The 14,684-nt window shown below is 39.7% G+C and overlaps 1 protein-coding gene across 2 annotated transcripts in view; it reads left to right on the top strand.

The window, feature by feature from the left end:
* The window catches only part of slc22a16 (solute carrier family 22 member 16), a 97,643-nt gene extending 86,463 nt beyond the window's left edge, over positions 1–11,180 (top strand). For both annotated transcript variants that reach the window (XM_052024527.1, XM_052024528.1), the window contains exon 9: positions 1,363–11,180. In XM_052024527.1, coding sequence (XP_051880487.1) covers positions 1,363–1,617 — 255 coding nt within the window. In that variant the 3' untranslated portion in view covers positions 1,618–11,180. The remainder of the gene's footprint in view (positions 1–1,362) is intronic.
* Positions 11,181–14,684: the final 3,504 nt, after the last annotated feature.

The following is a 14,684-nucleotide window of genomic DNA, read 5'->3' as shown; positions in this document are numbered from 1 at the left end:
ATGTTCTTAGCTATTTTGTGAATAGCATGTGAAGTGTATAGAATTGGCTGAAGGTTGGCATCTGTGGTGAGGATCTCAAAAGGAAGGCAAGATGGATCACTCACTAGACACTAACATAGTAAGAAATGCTTCAGCCTTGTCTTTAGCATTCACATGCTGGGTCCCATCCCCATTAGGGATGGGGATGTTCTTGGATGCTCATTCCATTAGCTATTTTATTGTCAACTACCATTCATGACTAGATGTGGTAGGACTGCAGTACATTAATATGCTCCATTAGTTTTGCGATTACTTAGCTCTGTTTATTGCTTGCTGTTTAGCACACATGTAGTGCTGTATTGCAGCTTCACCAGGCTGGCATCTGATCATTTTAGGTGTGCCTGGTGCTGTCCCCATCATGCGCTTCTGCACTCCTCATTGAGTCAGGATGATGCCTCTGACTTGATAGTAATGGTGGAGTGAGGGATGTGCCAGTCCATAACGTTACGTATTATAGTGGTGAATATCTCTGCTGATGTTAATGGTCAACAGCACTTCATGGATGCCCAGTTCTGAGCTGCCAGCTCTGTTTAGAGTTTATTCCATTTAGCACAACTGTGGTGGCCCACACCACAGAGAGTGTCCTTTGTGTGAATGCAGAACCTTCTCCACAAGGACTGTGTGGTGGTCATTTCTATCAGTGCTGATGTGGATGGGCTGTATCTGCCAAATATGAATTAATGAAGAAGAGATCACATAGGTTTATCTCTTGTGTTGGTTTGCTTACCACCTGCTGCAGACCCAGTTTGGCAGATATGTCCTCCAAGACTCAGCCAGCTCAGTCAGTGCTAATGCTACCAAGCTACTCTTGGTGATGGGCATTGAAATCCCCCACCCAGAATACATTCTGTGGCCTTACTGTTTTCTGTACTTCTTGCAAGTCTTGTTGATTGTTCATTATTCCTTCTCTGTATCTATTGCAGCATTCATGGTACAATTGAGTGTCTTGTAATACTGTCTCTGAGGACATCTTTAGAAATGAAGAAAATTCAGCATCTCTCCTTTTTGATGATTAATGGAAGAGGATAGTAGCTGTGACAGAGCAAATTGTCCTGGGTTAATTGGAAAGAATTAGCTGAAATGGTCATCCAGAGTTCCAAAATCTTTTGTTGATCTTACTACAATGAACTGCTGGCCCAGCTTATTCTAGTTGTGTAGTTTCTACATTATTATAAAATAGTTGTCATTTTTAATATCTTTGAGTTTAATTTTCTTTGTTTGTAATAAAGATAACAAAGCCAATTAAAAGAAATGTGATGAGACTGGATTTAATAGAAATTTTTAAATGTAGTAAATATTTGTACTTTTGTCTCTCTATGGCAGCTGATTGTTGGAATCATGTCCTTTCTGACTGGCTTCTTGACCCTGTTGCTCCCGGAAACGCTTGGGAGGCCTCTGACCCAGACCTTCGAGGAGGCTGCAGAACTGCAAAGAAAACTTAAGCAAGAGAAAGAAGCCTCAAAACATGGAGGTAGCAGTGCTGCCATGGTGAGAATTGAGAAACAAGGCTATATTACTGATGGTATGGAGAAGTCAAAGGAAGAGCAGAATCTAATTGAACATTTAACAAGGTTGTAAAACTCATTTATTCATCACTAAGCCTTGAAACAGGCAGAGGTTATAATCCTGATTAGTCACTAACATCTTAAATCTGTGAACTAACTAGGATATAGTAGCAGTTTGGCAACTATACAAATAATAATATGTAAAGTAGACCCTAAGGTAATTTTTTGTAGTTTATCCCTTCTTTAGATAATGGTGGTCTGGAATTAGTCTATTAGAAAGGCAGAAAATAATTTCATATGAATTATAGTGCGTGTTGATTTACATGAATTGAAATTTAACTGCAAAATGAATATTGACTGATAACAGTCCAATTCATAGCCTACAGTAGGCTGCATTTTATATTCCTTAACTGTCTCTTCTAGTAAAAAGTCTACTCAACGTTATTGATTCAAATAGATGTCTTAGAAAATAGAGACGCAGATCTACTTATGGTCTTCAATAACATTATTCAGAACTAGATGGTGAGAGATGCGTTTTGGGGAGGGAATGCAGATTTGCAAGTTAAGAATTTTGTTGCATCAGCTGCACAAATTTCGAGTCAAGAAAGGTGATATTTTTATTCTGTTGACCAAAAAAATATTATGTTTCAGAATTAGTTCAATTAGATTCCAATCTACTTTAGAGGGTTCAATAGTTGGGCTTGGAAATACATGTGTTGCCAGCTATGTCCAGATCCTAAAAAGTTAGAAAATAGAAGTATTCATTTTTTGCCAGTACTGACAAATATGCATCAAAACTTTAATTGTATATCTTGTGGGCAAAACTCCTTTTGATATCTTTACCCACTGGATTTAACCTTGGATCATATACCTGCTCCAAGCAAACGTTCAATGCTAATGTCATTGTGAACCTGCATTATGGCCTTTAAGCAGTTATCCTTTGAGCTGCCCTTCCTTTCCTGTGAGATGGTGCCTGGTTTCCACTAAGTATCTACCCACAAAACTGTTGAGATTGGGAACCAAGTACAGGAAGCTCCTTCTCTCTTTAAGAACCTGTATGTAAAACATTCTTCATCACTAACAAAATTTGTGGCAGTAATGAAAATAAAAAAAGTACACTACATGATTATTATAAGCTGGGTTCAAATAGTAGTACATTGTCCTCCAAAGAAAAATGCTATTTAAAAAAAATCCTGGTAATAATTTTTTAAATTATGTGCCCAAGGTTGACCGTGTCCTTTCTCCTACATTCACATTGTCTTCTCTAGTCAGACAGGCAGGAGATTACCGACTATAGATATCTCCAAGGGTACCACAATGTCACTGTTAGTAGATCTGCAAAGACAAATTATAATTTACCAGCTTGTAAAAATATTTAACCTTCACTTGTTAAGTAGTGTGCTGGCCCATAAAGTTGGGAGGAACAAAATGCTTGCATTTTGATTTGTGATTCCCATAACAGTAGAGAAGGAAAATGTTGCCTTTATGTGGTACCTTGCATGCTGTTTTAAGAGCATCCCAAAGTGCTTTACAGCCAATGAAGTAAGAACCTTTGAAGCATGTGGTGTCCAGGTTGGACTCAAAGATTTCACGAAAGCAATATAATAATGACCAAGTGATCTGAATATCTTTAGAAATATTAATCAAAGGATAAATATTTCCCAGGACTTCACTGCTTTTCTACAAAATAATTCCATGAGATCCTTCATATGCACTTGTAGCAGTCTGCTTAAAACCTCATCCAAAAGCTGGCGGCTCCGACAATGCATCACTCCACTGATCAGAAGGTTTGGATTCAAGTTCCACTTCAGTGACTTGAGCACAAAAATCTAGCATAACAGTCTGGTATAATACAAAGGGAGGGGTGGTCTTTCCAATTAGATCTTCAACTGAGACCCTGCCTGGATATGTTCCATGGCACAACTTGGAAGCCGTGCAGGGAAGTTATCCCCAATTTCCTGACCAGCATCATCTCTTAACCAAAATATTATTTAGTCAACTCTACACTTTATTGGTGTAAGCTTGCTGTGTGCAAATTGACTGCCATACTACAACATTAATTACACTTTGTAAGTACTTTTTTGGCTGTAAAGGCTCTGGGACATTCCAAAAAGTGCAGTATAAAATGCCAGCCTTCATCTACATGCTGAATTTACATGTCTAAGGCGGCAATCTTGGTGGGGTAAAACCTTTTAAATGAAATGGGCATTAATTAATTTGATTGTATTTTCTTAAAAGTAAATCAAAACAATAATAAAAATGGAATACTAATGTACCTCTAGGTTTGGTCATGCAGTGCAGCTCAATGGAAGAGTAGCAGACCAAGAACAACTTGCGTAGTATTTTCCATTGTTGTCCCTGTGCAATAAATAGCACTGAGCCAAAGTACTAAAATCAGACAAAATGCTGACAAACTGAGCTCCTTCTGTACCCAAACAATATTGTACTGCTTTGAGATATAACATGGGACAGTGGAGTTGAAGTGATTGTTGATAAATGATAATTTGGCTTTAACAGTAGATTACAAAGTGAGTTGAGACCCTCATAATTCATCTCTCGAAGCCAGAAGGCTATTCATTTTCTTTAAAAAAAATCAATTTGTTTAGCACTTATCCTGTTTGCAATGACCAAGGCCAAATTTTTAAGCTGTTGCACCCTATTCTTACTCCATAGGACCACATACATTACCATCACGGAGATTGGTGGGTCCAGTGAAATAGTAGCCCAGATTATTTTTGTGGAGCCTGGAGAAGCACTCTTGGTCCTTCCGATTATATGAAAATAATTTTGGAACATAATTTTTTTGGGTGGGACTTTTCTTGTACTGCCAGTGGAATAAATCAGAGAATGATTGATGAAATTTCCAAAAAATGGCCACTGTGGTCTTAAATACACTGTGGGATGCTGATTTGGGTTTCAGAAAGGACCCATTGTCTTAGGGTAGACACTTTGACTGTCCAACAGCAGGTCCCTGTAAACATCAGCTAGAGGGACCCAAGAGGGAGTCCAACTAAAACTTCTCTTATAGAGAGCACAAGCCTTCTGTGGGTCCTTTCCTCAACACCGTGCTTCATTCTTCTTCAGCAGGTAATGCAGCAGTGTCAGTATCATTGCAAGGTCTAGCAGAAACAGGGCTAATATTGGACCAACCCTCGGAGACTTTGGTGATATTCTCAGGTTTTCTCAACTTGTACTCATTAAACCTCCCGAATATCTCTTGAGTATGCAAAGATTTTCTTCTTCTATGATTTTTGTGATCAAAGCATCATCTTGGTTGCATAGGGGTCACTCGATCATTCTGTGCAGTGCCAACTAATACACCTTGTCTGAGCTTGTTCAATTTCTTGTTTACTTGATCCTTCATCTTGAATGGCACAAATCTAGGTACTGGTAAATTATTATAAGTTTACCTCATAAATGGGCTCTGTGTCCCTTAATGCTGGTGCATGCATCTTTGAATATACTGCTCTGGAATATTAACTAGATATTGTTACAAAGTGCTCACACCAAATACATTCTTCCAATTCACTTAGTTCTTTGAGCCAATCTTTTCCTAACAGAATTGGTCTGTTGATGTGCTTATCTGCTATGAATGGTAGTTTCATTTCATGACCATTGTGAGAAACTACACATTGCATCTGATCTAGGATTTTCAGTATCTTGCCAGAACATGTCTTTTGCTTGTTCTTAACTTCTTGAATAAATCTCTACCCATAACTGATCAGTCAGCAATTGTATCAATGTTCATATTAATATACTTATCATTCACTTTTACTCATTTTATAATTGCTGCATTTTTCATTATAGTTACCAGTGCCATATATGCCGTTAAAGCTTAAATCTTCATCCTGCTCATTAGCTTCAATATCGTAGAAGCTTCTCTGTGGCTTTTTGTTGAAAATATTGCTCTTGCAATGCAAAACTAATTGGCTAACAATATTTGGTTTGCAATTTAGGTTCTACCCTTGCACAAGGAACATATAGTCTTAATTTTTATAGTTAAAGCACTTTAAATCCTCTAAATTAGTACCCGTGATGGATGATCTCCTTTAGATCAGCAGCAGGTCTTCCTACCAGTCTCATCTTTAATTCCAATTTCACTCTCATAACTCGGACTTACTATTCCACTTACATGACTTGAGCTCCCTTTGCTAATGATGCTTGCCCATTTACAATATGCACTGGTGGAAATTACTTAGTGCTTTTTGGAAGCCATTTCTGCCATCGTCCACTGGTTCATCAATGACTTCCTTCCATCATAAGGTCAGAAGTATTCTATCAGCTGTGAACATCCTCAATGTTCAACTTATGTGCCTGCCTTCAACAAGACCTCGCCAACATTCGGGCACAGGCTGTTAGGTGGCAAGTAACATTCATGCCACCAAAGTGCAACAAGAGACAATCATGTCACCTACTTTTGATATTCAATAGCATTACCATCACCATGTCTGGTGACATCAACATTCTGGTGTGCAATCACCGATCAGAAACTCAGCTGGATCAACCACGTCAATGCTGTGGCTATGCGAGAAGGTCACAGAGTGGGTATCCTTGAAGTGAAGAGAATGATTCACATCCTGACACCCAAGACCTTTCCACCATCAACAAGGCACAAATCAGGAGTGTAATGGAATACTGTCCTTTTACCCAAGTGAATGCAGTGCTAATAATCCTTGAGAAGCCAACTCCATCCATGACAAAGTAACCTGCTTCATTGGCACCCCATCAACCACGCTAAAATGTTCTTCTCTCAACCACAAGTGCCCAATGGCTATAGTGTGTACTGTCAATGACATGCACTGCATTTGCTTGCCTAGGTTGCTCTGACAGCATCTCCCAAACCCATAATCTCTGCTACCAAAAAGTACAATGGTAACAGATACATGGGAACACCACTACCCACAGGTTCCCCTCCAAGTTGCACACCATCCACACTTGGAAATATATTGTCAATCCTTCATCGTGGTTGGGTCAGAGTCATAGAATCGCTATAGTAGGCTCCAAACCAAGAGCTGGTACATGGGACTAGTATAGATAGGTAGTTTATGGTTGGCAAGGCTATGGTGAGCTGATAGACCCATGCTGTATACAGTAGCTCAAGAAGAAGCTCACCAGAACCTTCAAGGATAAATAAGGATGGGCAATAAATGCAAGCCTTGCTGGTGATGCCTAAATCCCAAATATAAATATTAAAAAGTACACTCAAACATCAAATTTGCATATGTAATAATTTCAATTAAATTTGTTTGTCTGTTTAAACCACATGTAAATTTAACCTGCAGTACTTGATTCCTATCTCAACCCAAACCCAAAATTATAGTGTCAACATAAGATTCTTCAATGTTCCTATACAATCACTAATGGTCTCATCTGACCTTTGGTGTCTGATTCTGAATTTATAGCTTATACAACCTCTGAAGGTGTCAGATTAACCTCGGTGAGTGAGGCATCTTGTGTCGTGCCTGGTGTCAGGCAAGCAGCCAAAGTGGTACTGTCCCTAAGTCCATCTATTATTGCCTATTAATGTACTGGTGTGACTTCGTTTTGAGCAGGAATGCTTTTGTTCTCACCTGAAGTATGAACAGTGCTGTTTATCCTGAAGAATATCTCAATTTTACACAAGAACTGGAGAACTCACACGTTTTGTCATAAACAGCGAGGTTCCTGATACAACCAGACTGGCCCTGAGTTGCCCTCTTGCACTGTTCTTACTGTTCTTGCTTTAACAGTTACAAGGCTTTCAACCGCGCCCCCCCCCCTCCAAAATATATTCCAATCATAAAACATATAGTTATACATCAGCACATGTCGTCATTCACCGCACCAATCAATTCACTTACTATATGTCAATTTCATTGCATCGGTGAACTGTTTGGGATGGTATTACACAGGGCTCAGCCCATCAGTGTCCATTGGTAACTACACCCTAGACTGTGCTGTTTCTCCAAAAGAGCCTTTACAGTTGCTGCAGCAAGCTTCAATACATCCCTCAGCACATACTCCAGCACCTTGGGATCTGTCAGTTGGTAGCATGTGGCTGAGGACATTTCCTTGCACTGGAAGACCAACTAGTTTAGGGGAGATCGAAACACATCTTTTTGAGGATCTTCCAGCAGTGATCAATGTTTGTTTCATTATGCATCGCTGGGAATAGCCTGTAGATCACAAAATCCTGTGTTCTGCAGCTGCTCATGATGAACCTCAGCAAAGATCACTGCACACCTTTCCTGATCTTCTTGTCAAATATAAAGTCCACACGGAAGTGCTTATTCAATTATCAGAAGGAAATACTCTTTATTCTTCCTGTGCTCAAGGCTGAACAAGTTGCATCACTTCAAGCCTGCACATTGGAGTTATAATCATGAGTTCTTAAACTCATCCTGACATAATGAGAATATGGTTGGTCTGAAGGATTTTGATGTGGTTGTTCAACAAATGCTACCGCCGCGTCACCAGGACTGACACAAACTTAAATCTGATGAAAAGGTAGTCTGGACTGTGGAGGCTTGCAATATTCTAACATAAAAGAAGTAGCATGGAAGAAATTTTATGACCATTGACTTTGTAGACTACCAAATAGTATCAGTGGGGTTGCAAACAGCACCTCACTACCTGAATGAAAGAAAATAATGTTTGAGGTGTTCATAATATGAACGTAATTAAAAATTTCAGGCAGCTTCAATTCTTTTCTAACCTACCTTTGTTGGCAGTGTAATATATATAAGCCATATAGAGTCACAGACTCCTACGCCACAGAAACAGGGCCTTTGGCCCACCGAGTCCGCACAGACCATCAAGCACTCATTTACACTAATCCCATTTTATTCTCTCCCCATTCCCATCAATAGCTCCAGATACACCACTCACTAACACAAGAGGAGCATAAATAGGTGCATGCTGCTGTGGGTTCCTGAGGTCTAGTGAAGTAATGTGTGGGAAGCATGGAGACCTCTGAGTGGCATGTCTGGTTTATTCCAAGTCCTCCTTCAACTGCACAATGATGCATACACAATCAAATAACCTCATGCACTGATAGCACATGTATTTGTAAAGATCACATTGAACATGTCCCTCCCAACAACTTAATCATCTTGCAACCTATCAAGTTGTAAAGAGCTCCATGTTTGGTATCTGCACCTCAGTGAGGAAGGAAAGAAAATGGGGCTCCAGAATGGCATCTGACCCTTTTTGCTGCTTTAAACTTGGCAATTTCTGCCATTCAACTGCCGAAAGATTAGAATCCACCCCACTGCTATTTACCCTTACAGATACAGATTGTGTTTTTATTCTGAGGATTGTAGCAATAAAGTGAAGCACAGTATGTCCTGGACCACCTGGTCTACTGCAGAAAACTTACAGAAGCTTGTCACTTTTGCCAAAGTTTCTCATGCATTCAGTACATTCAGATTCAGGTGCATGGGATGAGAGGACATGAGGATCTTGGCCAGTGCTGTATTTACAGCCAGAGTCCTGTTAGAAATTTAATGGTGCTTGAAAACAAAACCTGGACATTTCTGGTATAATATGCCTACTTAACAAACCTTTTATGGTGAAGGTAGGGGAGAGGGAAAGGAAAGGAAACAAAAAGATGTATTTGACATTCAGTTATTGAAAAATAATAAGTACAGTTGGAATTTGTCTGGTTCAAAGGGCTTAAGAATTCTCACACCATTTAAAAAAAAACAACGAATTATGTCATCTTTTTTAATAGTGGATTTTTTGCAGACCATGTTAAAAAGACCAGAGTAGTACAAGGTGTTTGAAATAATTGGTCCAAAGCATATGCTATTTTGAAAGATGCACTGTTCACAGTTTTAACAATTTCTACCTTCAGAATGTCAGAAGGCATTTCCAGATTGGTGCTTTGAGGCTTATTTGTTTTCCAGAATTGCTGCTATAAGAAACCAGTTGTGGAAAAGTCATGTAAAATTTCCCAGCTCAGTATTTCTGTGCTGTTCTTAGTCATTCATGCCATAAGTATTAAAGTGGATACCCAATGAAATTAAAGTTCAACTTGTATTCCCCCAAGTTATGATTTTCCCTCCATGATTGAAACCCTGTTTCAAGCTTAGTGCACAAGGAAAATATGTTTTCTGTCAATTTCTAAGATACAATAACAAAATTACCCAAGTAAAATACAATGTTCAAAGGATTCTCTGATAAACTGCAACTTTAAATTCACTTTTTGCCCTGATGCTATGCTGATCATCTTGAGGATTTTGATATAATTATCTAATCGACAACACCAGCACAGCCAAAAACTTAAATCAGAAGAAAAGATACTCTGGGCAGTGTAAACTTACAGCATTCAAACATATAAATGTTAACATAGAAAACATTCTCTCTATTAGTGGCACTGGCCATAACTCTGTAAACCACTGAACAGTTTCAGGGAGTTGCAAGTAGCATCGCACTACATGAGTAAACTAAAATTATGTTAGATGTGTTCATAACATGAACCTAATTAAAAATTTTGGCAGGTCAAATTATAATTAGACCTATGCTATAAATGTTTAGCAAGTTATTTGTATTGTTTGAAATTATACTGTATTCGTGATTAGAGAATCTGTATACAAGTCACTGTATAAAAATGTGTATTGTTTATACTGTACCTGAAAAATGTATTGGACCACAAAATCTAATAGCTATGAATGTAACCTAAGTTTCTTATGTATATACGAAATTCACTAGTTCTTGCTATTGCATTTCAATGATTTATGTGTTGCATCGTAGTTTCATTTCAGTTAAGCATTGATGGATAAACTTCAATTAAGCCAGAAAACTAAACATGTTTTGCATTAGTACCATATAGTTCCGTTGATGTGAAAGTTGACCCGTAATTCTAAACGGTGTCATATGGTTTGCTGCTAATTGTCCATCCAAGCAATCTTCAGAAAAAAATTATAAAAGTAAACAATTGCTGTAGTATTTTAGAAATGTTAGTACAATAATTTCCTGACTGCTTTGAGTAAGCTTTTTCTGCTTTAAGCTGAAAGAGAACTCTATCCAATTTTTAAAGTGTTTGGGAAGCAGAGCACATACTAGCCATAGGGAGAACATTATTCCTAGGTAGAGTAATGACGTTGACTTGAAGACAAACAATTCATAGGATTTCCTGTCTCAACATTTTTCATCTCCCCCTTTATCATTAGTTTTTGTACAGGTTTCATATCATTCCTTGCTATTGGCCCAGCAGGCAGGCAACTCCTTCACTTTTATTGTTGCTGACAAGTACAACATGCTGGGACCATTTGCCATTCTTCTATCTTATGATGAGACCTACTTACATGTTCTGGCACTTGCACAGCATGTTGTGCTGATGTAACATCGTGCCATAGCCAACACTACGATACTATTTCTGACTAACTATACCCTTTTGAAAAGCAAGGTAGAGTTCTCTTTAAGAATAAAAATGATATTATTTTTTCAGTTTGAAAGTCTATTCAATCACTTAAGTTCTTATTCCAAGTTTACAATCAACAATAAAAGCCAATAAACTCCTAATTACAAGTATACAGGTATTTTGGGAATAGTCTTTGTGGACTAGGATGGTCATTGTGGATTCTGTGAAATTTTGTTTGCTTTTCCAATACAAAATATGATATGAATTTCTTCAATAAATCTTATTGAATCCAACGTTTTTGATAGTTGAATTTTATTACGTCTTTATATTCCTTTTTGTATTTAATCACAGAACAGGCAGTGCTCAAAATGACAAAAAAAATAAATGAACTAGACTCTTTTGGTGGTTACATCCTGTGAATCACCTTGGAATCATCTAAGGTTTTATTTTCTAACTACATAAAAGGTTATGATGGTTTGTCAAACTGGTATTTTACATCAAGTATGAATGCTCAAGTCACTTTCAATCTCCTACCTCAGCTAGGAAAGGATTTATACAAAATTATTTTGGGCCACATTTCTCACAAAATGGCATTAGAAAGATGATTGATCTAGAATGGAAATGCCAACCAGGTCCAGGTCTTTGGGTCACTAGTCAAGAACAACCACTGCGCCATTACCCAGGATAAACTGGAACGTGTATTAAGGTGATTTATTCTGTTTGTCATACAAGTGACTTGGATGAAAACATGGATGAGTGGGTGAGTAAGTTCACAGATGATACAGAGATAGGTGGCATTGTGGACAGTGTAGAAGATTGCCAAAGAATACAGCAGGATATAGATCAGTTGCAGATATGGGTGGAGAAATGGCAGATGGAGTTTAATCTGGCCAAGTGTGAGGTGTTGCACTTCGGGAGATCAAATGTAAAAGGACAATAAACAATTAATGGCAGGACCCTTAACAGGTGTTGATGTACAGAGGGATCTTGAAGTCCAAGTCCATAGCTCCCTGAATGGAAGTTGATAGGGTAGTAAAGAAGGCATATGGCATGCTTGTGTTTATTAGTCAAGGCATTGAGCTCAAGAGTCAGGAAGTTATAATGCAGTTTCATAAAATTGGTTAGGCCACATCTGGAATATTGCATTCAATTCTGCTCACCCCGTAAGGGCGTGGAGGCTTTGGAGAGGGTGCAGAAGAGGTTTACTAGGATGTGCCATGAGGAGAGGTTGGTCAAACTTAGATGGCTTTCTTTGGGGTGGCAGAAACTGAGGGGAGACCTGGATTCAGGTTTGTAAGATTATGAGAGGCATAGATAAACAGCCGGTATCTTTTTCCCAGGGTCGAAATGTCTAATACTAAAGGGCATGCATTTAAAGTGAGAGGGGTCATTTTTTTTCCTTACAGAGAGTGGTGGGTGCCTGGAATGCACTGCCAAGGGTGGTAGTGGAGGCAGATACAATAGAGGTGTCCAAGAGGCTCTTAGATAGGCACATGAATGTTCAGAGAATGGAGGGATATGGACACATGTAGGCTGAAGGGATTAGTTTAGTTAGGAATTTAATTCCTAGTTTAATTAGTTCGGCACAACATCATGGGCTGAAGGGCCTGTTCTTGTGCTGTACTGTTCCATGTTCTAAGGTGATTGTACTCTATTTTGCCCATTAATCAAATGGAAGGAAAAATATCAGGGCCTGTTAACTTTTCAATCTCACTGGTCAACTGCTCACTGTGAAATGCCCCCAGTCCTTGAATAATTACATCTGTAAACTTCAGAAACTGAAAAAGTTATTTTTTGTTTTGCAACTCACTGCCAAGGAGTGTAGAGGAGTCCAGCACCAACTAACTCTGGAAATCTTTCAGAACTGGGAGCCCATCCTATCTCACAGGGGAGTGGTGACCAGCTCCATTTTCAAACTTATGGACCCTGTCATGCTGCCACATGCACACACATCTCTACCACATTGGCTATAGATTGCAGGTGGTGCAGCCATCCAGAGCCATCTGTTCAACACATTTCTAGGAATGCTGAATCTGCCTCGGATCTGTGGAGTGTGAGCCTGCTGACCTCTCTCAGGGACATGGCATTTGATCTTCTATCCCTATAACTCCACGAGTGCCGCTGCTGTTGCCTGTCACCCAGCCAGCCCCGACTACTACTGCCGATGTTGACGTGGTGCAACTATAACTGTGCCTTTAGGCCCAGAGCTGCTCGAGATTAGACTTCACAGCCACCTGCAGTCTCCTCTGCACAATGTTAGTGTCTTCCACCATCTGTTCTCCTGCCACAGGGCTGGAATTGTGAGAGAGCACTTAGTGCCTATTCCATATGCTTTTTCCTGTCTGAGGGAATAAACAAGAGGGACTAGAATCCTTTCGTATGGAATAGCACACGAATTGTTTCATTTGGAATATCGCCAAGTAGACTCTGCGATGTTCAGTGGTAGAAGGAAGTTGTTGGATGAGGACTTGGGATTGTAAATACCAGAGGGGGATAAATGATTTCTTCATTGAGAGTCACGTCGAAAAATGGCTCAATTGCTTCTTCCCCTTTCCTGCTCAGTTTGTTGTGTAGCAGGTCATAAGAGCATGTAGGAAACCATCTGAAACCTCCTCCAGGGCCATTCAGGTAACAGAAATGTTATTTCATGACCCCACAGGAGAGTGCCTGCATGGAATTCATTGAACGCATGCCATTTGGATCTGTACAGGTGACCTACCAGAGTCATCAACTATGCCACCAATAAATGGCTCTTCCTGCCTTCCTACCTCAGATTTACCTTGATGGCCAAAGCAGATGTACAACAGATTGCTGCAAAGACACTGACCATTGACTTGTACAATCCTCTGCTTCTGGCCACAGAGCAACTGGACACTGGGGGAATGGAACTTCTTCTGGATTTATTTGCATCCATTTTTATGTACAGATACCGCATAAAAGCCTCTAGGGACCTCAATATCTGCAAGAACAAATTCCTTCAGTACTAGTGTGGACTACTGAACTTTTTACACAGAGAGCTGCAGGTGCCTGGAATGCACTGCCAGGGGATGTGGTGGAAGCAAATACGATGGCAAAGTTTAAGAGGCATTTAGACAGGCACGTGAACAGGCTGGGACTGGAGGGATATAAACCATGTGCAGGCAGGAGGAATTAGTTTCAATTGGCATTATGAACAGCAGAAACAGTATGGGCCAAAGGGCCTATTCCTGTGCTCTTCCGTTCTATTTTTTTTGAATGGAGGTGTTTTATGAGACATCCTCATCCATGAAACAGGTAATGGTGTGGATCCATTTGTCTGCCATGGTTGACTAGCTGGCAGACTATTCAAGGTGTGATATTTGGTTGTGAGTTTTGGAGCAGTCATTTAAAGTATTTAAAGATATAACAAGATATCTTTATTCGTCACATGCACATCAAAACACACAGTGAAATGCATCTTTTGCGTAGAGTGTTCTGGGGCCAGCCCGCAAGTGTCACCATGCTTCCAGTACTAACATAGCATGCCCACAACTTCCTAACCCGTACGTCTTTGGAATGTGGGAGGAAACCGGAGCACCTGGAGGAAACCCACGCAGTCATGGGGAGAACGTACAAACTCCTTACAGACAGTGGCCGGAATTGAACCCGGGTCACTAGCGCTGTAATAGCATTACGCTAACCACTTTACTACCGTGATTTTAAGAATTAATTCTGATAGAGATTGTGAGCGAGGGGCACGTTGGACTGAGTGAATGCCCAGATCTGCGATAATGTTGACAGGAAAGGGCAACTGAGGATGACTGTGACCACTTGTGCAA

The sequence above is a fragment of the Pristis pectinata genome, chromosome 10 (genome assembly GCF_009764475.1).
Source record: "Pristis pectinata isolate sPriPec2 chromosome 10, sPriPec2.1.pri, whole genome shotgun sequence".
NCBI lineage: Eukaryota > Metazoa > Chordata > Chondrichthyes > Rhinopristiformes > Pristidae > Pristis > Pristis pectinata.
The sequence above is the reverse complement of the archived record's forward strand: the minus strand, read 5'-3'. Positions and strand labels throughout refer to the sequence as shown.